The sequence below is a fragment of the Vitis riparia genome, chromosome 18 (assembly GCF_004353265.1).
Source record: "Vitis riparia cultivar Riparia Gloire de Montpellier isolate 1030 chromosome 18, EGFV_Vit.rip_1.0, whole genome shotgun sequence".
NCBI lineage: Eukaryota > Viridiplantae > Streptophyta > Magnoliopsida > Vitales > Vitaceae > Vitis > Vitis riparia.
Window position 1 is genome coordinate 12,468,863 of NC_048448.1, and position 10,375 is coordinate 12,479,237.

The following is a 10,375-nucleotide window of genomic DNA, read 5'->3' on the forward strand; positions in this document are numbered from 1 at the left end:
TAGCCATCGCTCTTAACCAAGACAGGTTAACTAATTTTGTTTTAAGAAATCTATCCAAGTTAATTGGCTAAGGAGGTTTGTAATACTAGATCCCGAAAGAGTCAAAAGGAAAGCAGTATGTTCCTTGGATTTATTCCTGCCTTGATGTTGAGGTAAAACATATCTTTCTCACCCAATTTCATTTATAAAAGTATTATTTCCACCCAATGGTGGCTTCTCTTCTGGCTACAAGCTTCTCCATGATTGCCGGTCATGATTCATGGGTATGTATAATTGGTGAATTGACAGCCGGAGCAATAAGAAAATGGACCAAAATTGACATGAGAAGTTGTCAAGCCTTTCACATTCGAATACCTCAACAAAATCTCTTCAAAATCAGGAGAATGTTGTCTTTACCCAAGATTATAACATCTCATGAAGGACCACTACCTATACTGTCTCGTAGTGACAGAGTTGCACATAGGCCATACTCAAATTATTCGGTGGAAAATCTCCGGCTTGACTGTCTATTTAGTATTTATAGAGTTGATACTTTGAAGACCAGTTAGTGAATCATAATCATTCGATCATGTTTAGTAGGGAAGTTCAGAGCAACTGAGTATGGGCCGGTTGACCCACCATTGCAAAGCCATGATGCCCATTGACATGGTCTCCCTCTATCTGCATATGGGACAACTCAGCCCAATGTCATGATTGGGTTGGAAACTTCTGCCTATGGTATCTCTCTTTTCGTCTTCTATAAAATTATTTTGAATACAAAATTATATTAATAAGTTGTACTAAATTATTAAATTGATTTATCAAAGTGGTAATCGATATTAAGGTTGAAGCCCAAAATAATAGCAGCGAGGAAAAATGCATTGAAGGTTAATTGAATGTGAGCTCTCTCCAAAAGAGAGTTACAGAGTTACATATATATAACATGAACTCATGAGCTCATCCAACTCCACAAAGCAAATTACAGTTAAGCACTTGGAAAAATTTCTAGAAAAGAAGTGCGATTTAGCTGTCAATCCTACCTCACATCTACTGGATGATTAATCCAATTCTTGACAAAGTTTTTACTAAGGGTTGTGTTTGATTCTTGAAATTTTTGATAAAGAATGCAAGGGAAAGAAAAATAAATAGGAAAAATAGAAGAAATTTATTTAAGGAAAAAAAATAAAATTCAAATTATTATTCTTATAAATTACTTTAAATTTATTTTATTTATTCTAACTCTTTTATATAAAGATTAAATAATAAAAAAATATATAATTTTTTAAATAATTTTGATTGTATTTAACTTTTTTTATTTTTCTTAAATATGAGATGATAATTTTTTATTTTTAATATTTTTTCAAAACCAAACATAACCTGCAACATTAAATAATAAGAAAACAACATAAAAAATGTAATTCATTTTGCTTTACATTTTTTTTTATTTTATTTTGCAATAACTTCACATTATAATTTTTTTTTATCAATCACATATAGAAATAATTGCGTGAAATGGCTAAAAGTATCCCCATTTTCAAAAATTAGTTTTTATGTTATTGAAATTGTAAATATAAACTCAAATAGACAATATTTTATTTAAAATATTTTGGTAAAAGTGTTTTTTTAGAAACACTTAAGTGATTTTTCAATCATTTTCAAAGCGATAAGTGATTTTTAAGATTTTAAAAAATTCGAGTTAAATTTCTTTGATTTCCTTTACTTTTCATTGATTTTCTCCCTTTTTTTTATTGAGATATAATCGAGCACTTGGGTGTTTTTTAACGTTTTAAAAGGTGAATTGAAGATTAGGTTACGTTATGTGTGTTTTTAAAAAAAAAAAAAAAAAAAATTGATGATTTGCTAAAATTTGCTAAATATACAATTTTTTTAGATTAAAAACATTTTTAAAAATTATTGTAAAATGAATTTGAAAAGCATGTTTGACAATAATTATATTCAAATTGCTTTTAATAATAATGTTTTATACAAAAGTGTTTTTAAAATAATCACTTATCAAATGTTTATCTAAAAAACATTATAAGTGATTTTGTAAATTTTTAAAAGTACTTTTTAAATTTTGTTGAACACCTAATTTTTTTTCAAAAATACTTTTGAGGCGAAAAATACTTAAACATTTAATTTTTTCAAAAATACTTTGTAAGACAAAAAACGCTTCTTATAATTACTGTCACACAACCTATTGTTTTAGAAAAGTGTTTTGATGGGAAATAGTAGTAAGTACTTATTGGGAAGTAAATTTGTAAAAAAAAAAAAAAAAAGCCATTCTTGGTGGTTTTAAAAATGGGGTCATTTTTGTAAAATGAAACCATATTTTTATCATTTTAAATTTTTAATAAAATATATATGATATATAATGGACTTGTAGATTTATCTACCAACATGGCATTCTTAGCCCAGTCTAAATGTCAGAAAACACCTCAAAAATTGAGAATCAAGCTGAATAATATTAATTAATATTTTTTTTTCTTATTTAACATTATTATATCATATCTATATTAACTTTTTTAAAAAACTCAATTTAATATATATATATATATATATAATTTGAACTGTTCAAGTTTCTTTGGACAAGCTAAAAATAAGGTTGCCCGAGTAAATTTCACCCGCTTTAATAGGATTGAAAACACAAAAAAAAAAAAAAAAAAGACTAAAAAAATTATTGTCTTTCACATTATCTCAAATTCATATTGAAATTAAAACTTCTAATAACTATAAAATTTTTAAAAGATTCAACAAATTAAATATAGAAGTCAAATCAATCGCTCAAAATAAAATTATTTTAGAAATTAAATCAAATTTAAATTTTTAGAAACTTTATAAAATTAAGTTTGCTTTCCAACAATAGCAAAAGTACTTTCACTTTTAGATTTTAATGGAATCATAATCAAATAAAACAACTATTAGATATTGTTAGCATTATTTATTTATTTACTATTATTAATTTTCATTTTTCCTTTCTTATTTCCTTACATTAGGTCTATTTATACTTTATTTTGTGTTATACCTATTGGAGTGAGAGTTTATAATAAGAAGTCTTAGATTTTTTTTTTCTCCCCTTTTCTCTTTAAATCTTTTTTAATTTCACAAATATAAAATCGAGGTGGGAGGATTGGGGATTATAAAGATGTTTTGGTTTTACAATATTATGGTATGTTTCAATTCTCCACTAATGAGAACATTTTGGAGAAGAATCCGAAGAAGAACTTTATGAAGTTGAAGTAAGGTGTAGAGGAATTCAAGGTATAATTGAGATTGAGAATCCTAATTAGGGGAAGTTAAAGATTTTGAAAGTTAGAGATATTGATATTAAGAAAACAACTTGATCATGTTTTAATCATCTCACTTGAAAACCAATTGATGCTTTATGAGGGTAGGTCAAATCTTTTATAACATTCGACATCACATCCTAAAGGTTGTAAGGATGAATTTGGAATGCTTTAAAAATTTTGAAAATTAGAGATATTGATATTGAGAAAACAAATGTATCAGGTTTTGACCATCTCATTTGAAAACCAATTGGTGTTTTATGAGGGTAGGTTAAACCTTTTATGACATTCGATATCACACCCTAAAGGCTGTAAGGATAGACTTGAAATATTTAGCTTTGATTTGACAATAAAGATCTAATGTTACCAAAAAACAAGAAGAAGAAAAAATTATCAAAGACCAAAAAAAAGATAAAGAATGTTGAAGGTTGCAAAAGATGTTAATAGGTAGCAAAACATATCATTCTAATAGCATACAACGCCTCCTACATGCGACTGAATATTCAAACATAATCATATAAGAGGACACTAAAATCAATTGATATGTACAAGAGATCTATCAAACATAATCATAGAACATATAGGAAGGATAACCCCAAACAAATATACCAATAGAAGAAGCTCAAGGACCTCCACATCAAACTCCCTATTGTAAATAAATTTGAGAAAGGCTTTGAATTTCGAATCTTTACTTTATTTTAAGATAAAATAAAAATGTTAATATAAAAAGAATAAAAAAAAGTGTTTGTCAAATTTTAGATTAAAAATATATATATTTTTAGAATTTATTCCGAAAACGAGATAATTTTTTAAAATATATTTAGAGTGTTTTCACGTATTTTTGGTCTAAAAAAAACACAAAAAATGAATTGATAATTTTGATGTTGCAGATAAAAATAATGTTTTCACTGAGAAAATTATTTTTCGTATATAAATTTTTAAACAGGATTTTATACTATTTTTAAATATGATATTTGCTAAAAGAGTGCAGAAGTGCATTGAATTGTACGTTAGAAACATGATGGAATCAAGAAGAAAGGCAGAGAGTCCAAGCCCAGTGAAGCCCGTATAATCTTGGGCTAAAAGCCTACATAAGGTTGACTTAAGTTGATAAATTTGAAAGGGGCTCCACGGAAGGATAGGATTGACAACACACAAAAAATTACCAAAAAATATATATATAATTGTGAACAAAAAAACGTCGTATTTCACCCTTTGAATACTCTCACATTCATTCTAAAATTAAAACTTCTAATAACCATAAAAGTTTAATAAGAGTCAACTACTTAAATATAAAAATTAAGTTAATCACTCAAAATAAAAAATATTTTAATTAAATTTTAGAAATTAAATCAAATCAAATTTAGATTTTAGAAGCTTTGTGAAATTGAGTTTCCTTTCAAACAATAACAAGAGTCCTTGGATTTATGGATCTTTAGTTATGAATCTTTAGTTTGTGAGGATTAAACTAGTCATAATCCCATTTAGGATTTCAATTTTCATTTTCTCAAACTTTTAAGCTTGTGAAAAACAAACTTTAATCCTACTCCAACTTGGGGTTTTGGAGTTAGAATCAAATACTACAAAGGTTAAATAAAAGGTTAGAGGTTGGGCTAAAAAAAAGAAAAAAAAAGAGAAGTGTTAAAAAAATAAAAATTAGTTATTTTTCAAGATTGAAGGTAGTAGAGCGATTTGGTTTGATGGGCAAGGGAAAGGGAAAAGGAAAGTCGAAGGGCAAATCCACTTGTATATGTCAATTCTCCATTGATGAGGAGATTGTGGCTAGTATCTTTGTTCATCCTAATACTTTCAGTCAATAAGAAATTGAAGTAGAAAAATACTCTAGGGAAGAATTTGAAGAAGAATCTTGTAAGGTAAGACGAAAAGATGTCCAAGGTTTGATTGAGGTTGAGAATCCTAATTGGGGTAAACTAGATATCTTCAAAGTTAGAGATATTTATATTGAAAAAACAACTCAACTTTTCAGACGTGAAAAAAATGAAATAGATAAGCAAAAAAGACATGAACAAGGTATGAAATTATATGAGCAAGGAAAAACAGGACAAACAAGGAATGATTTAAAACGTTTAACTTTGATTTGACAACAAAGAGTTGATGCTTTTATGAAACAAGAAGAAGAAAACACCTCAAAACTTGAGAACCAAGCTCAAGAACATCGCTAACGGTCTTCTCATCTGGCAACAAAAATTCTCAGCTTGCAGTTGTGCAGCTTTGGAAAACCGCACATTATCACGGAACAAAATATCTAATACTATACTTTGAATATTTTCATCAAATTATCTGTAATATAGGGTTACTGATTCTACTCCTTTCCAGATATGATAATTTTTTTAAAACTATTTCCTCTTTATATTTGTTCAAATCCCAATTCCCAAAAGTTCCAGAAGAAAAAATAAAAATAAAAAAACTAGAAAAAATTACGTGTTGTTTTCTTTCCTTCAATTTTGAGTTGAGAGCTTTCAACGTGCTGCACAACACCTTCACATTCTCGATTTCCTGATTGGATTTTAAGGAAATATTAGAAACAATTTGATGATCATACCTATTTTGAAAAAAAAAAAATTCAAGAAAAAGACGAATCCACAAACTCACCGATTTTAGCAACTCTCTCTGATGAGTCGAACCGTCTTCAACAAATCTTCCTTCTTCTGCAGAAACAAGAAATCCCAAAAATGTCATATTCTTTTTTTTTTTTTTTCAATAATTCATAAAAAAAAAATAAGACATGAAATTTCAAATATATAGAACGACAAAAAAGAAAATCAGAAATAGAAAAAAGTGAACTATCAAAAAACCAGAGGAGTTATGAACTATACCTTTTTATATGAAACCTTCGTGCGCTTACATTTCCCATCCGATTCGCTGGGGAAGAAGGAGAGCGGCATGGTAGGACTGGAAACATTCGCACATGTAGGAGCCAAAGACAAGCTTGGATCAATGGCCGATCTCTTCCTCCTAAAGCCCAAGTCAATGGAAGACGAGACTCAAATTCGAAGATTATGTGAGGAATCAGTAGAAGGATGTCAGCAACCTCTCAACTGAAGAATGAACACGGGGATGGACGACGGAAAAAGAGAGGTAGAGAGCGAGCGCCAGCTGGGAGCGAAATCTTGAAAGTAGTCTTCTTACCGTTGCAAATTTGCAATCATTATAATACATTTTAAATAATATATATTAGATTTAGTTACTAAAAACGTTTCTAAGAGCAAGGATTAGAAAGCCAAAAAAGCATTGAAAGAAATAACGTTAAATTTTAAATAAATATATTTTTTAAAAACTTTTTTTTTCAGGAAAATATTTAAAAACATTTATAATACCTTATTTCTTTTTTTTTTTCTATCTCATTTTTCAAATTATTTAAATAAAATAGAATAAATTTTTTTTGTATTTTTTTCTCTTTTCTTTTCTTAATATTTTTCAAGAATCCACCGTATCCTAAATAGTTTTCATTATTTATTTGGGAGCTAGGATAAAGCTAAATTTTGTTTAATCATAAATCTACATATAAATAACTCATTATTTATAATAAATTATATAATTAAAATAAAAAACATAATGATAAATGTGGTAAATTTATAAGAAGTATACTAAAAGTTTTGAAATAAATAATTTATACTCATTTTTAAGTATTTATATTCACCTTTGAAATACATAATGATTAAGAAATAGTCATCGAATAAAAAATAATAATGATAATATTTCATTTAAAATGAATTTAAAAATAAATAAAATTTAATTTTTTTAACACATAAATGAGTTAAGTCTTTTATTATATGTACACATTTATTATATATTTTTTACCAACAAAGTATTTTAAAGTGCTTTAATCATAATTTTTAGGTTTCATCTAAATTCAATTTATTCAAGTTGTAGTTTTAATCTTTTATGTAAAAATAATTACTTATTTTATAGTTTTTAAAATTTATATTAATATTATAAAATCCAAAGAAAGTAAATTTTTTTAAATTTTTGTACTTTTATGAAACAATTTAAAGTTATGTTTGATTCTAGAAAAATTGGAGGGAAAATATAAGGGAAAAAATAGAAAAAAAATAAAAAATAAAAAATAAAATTAAAGTGTTAAATTATTTTTATTTGTTATTTCAAACTTATCTTAATTGTTTTAACTTATCAATATAAAAATTAAATAATTTAAAAATATATAAAATTTTAACTAATTTTAATTATATTTAATTTTATTTGAATTTTTTTTATAATAATCAAACATGAAAAAATCTTTTAAAAATATTTTCTTTTCTTTTGAACTAAACATAACTTAAAAATTACAAACTTTTTAATGAGTTTTTGTTCCATAATAAAATGCATTATTATTTGTTTTCTTTTAAAAGTAAAAGTAAGAAAGTATGTCATGTGAATTTTGATTGCTATTGGACTTTAAGGAGAGGATGCTACTTTTAAAGCTGAAAAATTAGTGATTAAAACTTCTGAAAATATATATATAAACAAAAATTTAGTAGAGGAAATTGAGTAGGAGACTTCATCCTCTTAACATTCCTAGATTGTCTCTAATTCTATTTCTATTTCTATTTCTCAAACACAATCAACTTCAAATACCCTCCAAACCAAATCTTCCAAAAAATAATAAATAAATAAAAACAAATTATATTCGCAAATCTTTTAGAAAATAGATATAATCACTTTTTCAGTTTTTCCAGCTGTTCCTGCGTGTTTTGAATGACGCTTAATCTTAAAAACTGAGACATTCCATTTCACCTCCTGCTTCCGCTTTTCTCTCTCTCTCGCGCTCCCGCTCTCTCTCTCTCTCTCTCTCATCCATTCCCCTTTTTTACTTCTTCAGTCCAGACTTCATCGTTTCTTGTTGATTTTGAGTCACAATCTGTGAATCCTTGGAGCCACAATGAAGAGAAAGAGTTGCAGTCCTTGCGACTCTCTCGAGAGCTTCTTTGATGATAATGAATTGGAGGTTTCTGAAATCCTGATCCAAATTCCCCTCATCATCTTCCAAGCTGAGAATCGCAATCGTCTTTTAGTCCCATGGGGCGTTAGGAAGAGAAGATCTGCCATTGATCCTGACTTATATCAGCCTTCTGTTCCTTCATCGTCGTCGCCTCATCTTCCCGGGACTTGTGTGGGTCCGACTTGTGACGATGATGATCCTCAAGCGAAGGTCGAACCTTCCAGCCCTGCCACGCCTCTCTCCTTCTCCCCCAGCGAAACTGATGGCAAGTCTAAGCGCTCTAAGAAGTGTGTTTCATCTAAAAAGGTATCTTTCACACATATTTCTGATTTCGAAATCATTCGTTTACTGTGTGGTTTCCGTTTTTTTATTTTCCGATTTTTGTTTTCAGTTCTTGATATTTGAAATACTAGGGTCTTATTAAGTACCCATGTCCTGTTCCTGTATTCAAGGATTGAAATGTCGAAAAATTTCGGCGATATTTATCCGAAATACCGCTTATCGGCCGGCTTCGACACAATATTCGTCACCGATTATCGGTCGACGGAAATTTCGGTAATTTTCGAAAATATCACCGAATTTATCGGTATTTTTACCGATTTTTCGGGGAATTTCCCGATATTTCCTACCAGTCCAGCCCGCGCACAGGATACAAAATCTGTCCATTTTTTTTTTAAAAAAAAACATAAGATGTTATTTGGTAATCTTATCATGATTTGCAGGCAAAGGTTGTGTTTTTCAGCCTGGCTCAAAAATCGTGGATTTAGGGTTCGTGAAATTTAAATCCAATGGTACAAAAGCAAAGAGACCCCTAGAACAGATCCAGAAAACACAGGGAGCAAAAAAAAAAAGCAATTTTTTTGGTTTTCCTTGGGGGTTTTGCATGGATTTTCTCGGAAAGGATGAATTTTCCAGGAAATCGAATGTGGGATGGATTTTCTTGGGAATCAAACGGGGGTTGCAAAAATAAAATAAAAATAATAACATGATTAGATTAGTACCTGAGGATTGAGAGTGGCAGAGGAAAATAGGGCCTTTTTAGGGATTCTCTCGTCTGGAGGGCAACTTCAGAAAAGGCTTCTTGATGCCCGAGTGAGAGAATAGGTGGCCCTTTTGATTTTTAGATTTAGTAGAGATAAAAAAAAAAAAAAATCTGACATCTTTGTGACTACTTTCTTGTTGTCCAGAAGAAGGAAAATTTGTTGAAGATGGTTGAGGATTTGACTCATCAGAAGGAGTCGCTAATGACGGTGAGTTTGTTAATCTGAGGGTTTGTTTTTTTCTTGAATTTTTCTTTTCCAAAAAAGGGCATTATCTTTAAATTGTTTCTAATATTTGCTTAAAATTAAATCAGGAAATTGAGAATGTCGAGCGGTTCTACAAGCAGTTGAAAGCTCTCAACTCAGAATTAAAGGCAAAAAAACAACAGGTACTTTGAAATAAAACCTTCTTCAAACTCTTTTTTTCTTCTACTTTTTTTAAGGTTTTTTTTTCTCCTCCTGTTGAACTTTTCTGAAGTGGGGTCTAAACTAATTTGAATTTTATTTTGGTGATTACAGTTGAATCTTGATACGGCAATCGCCGAAGCCAGAGTGGAGAGCAGAGAGCAAGACTATCATCAACAGCCACTGCCACTCCTCCTTCACGACTCTGCCCCAGCCAGTGCTTTGGTGGCCAACCCTATGGGCCCACGTGTTATACCTGATCTTAACGTCTCCCCGGAGGAGACTCTTGGACCGGAACTAGTTGCGTCGTTGGATCTCAACCTCAGTATTGCTCTGAACGCTGATACCACACAACTGAATAGGGCTGCAGCTGCTCAGGCCAGGAAGAAGAGGCTTCAAATTTACAAAGTGAAGAAACCCAAAGGCGGTTCAAGTCCCTCTATCCTCTCTTTTGGTTAGCGGTTCAAAATTGGTTCATCTCTTCAATGGAAGTTTTATTTTCTTGGAATTTTTATGATGGATCCAATCTCTGATACCATAGATATACCTTTGTTGTCATATTTCATCTCTTCAACAAATTTAGTAATAAGCAGGGTACAAATCAATTTTTTGATGTTATAATTCTTGAATGTACAGTGACTGTCGCAATGCAACAATTGTAAACTTCTTTTACCATTCAATTATTAATTTTGGTGTTGCTCTGC

General features: G+C 29.3%; 1 protein-coding gene across 1 annotated transcript; it reads left to right on the forward strand.

The window, feature by feature from the left end:
• The first annotated feature begins 8,034 nt into the window (after positions 1 to 8,034).
• On the forward strand, positions 8,035 to 10,375 carry LOC117906138. Its single transcript, XM_034819095.1, has 4 exons — positions 8,035 to 8,532; positions 9,414 to 9,476; positions 9,581 to 9,655; positions 9,786 to 10,375. The coding sequence occupies exons 1-4, from the start codon at positions 8,167 to 8,169 to the stop codon at positions 10,128 to 10,130; spliced, it is 849 nt and encodes a 282-aa protein (XP_034674986.1). The 5' UTR covers positions 8,035 to 8,166; the 3' UTR covers positions 10,131 to 10,375.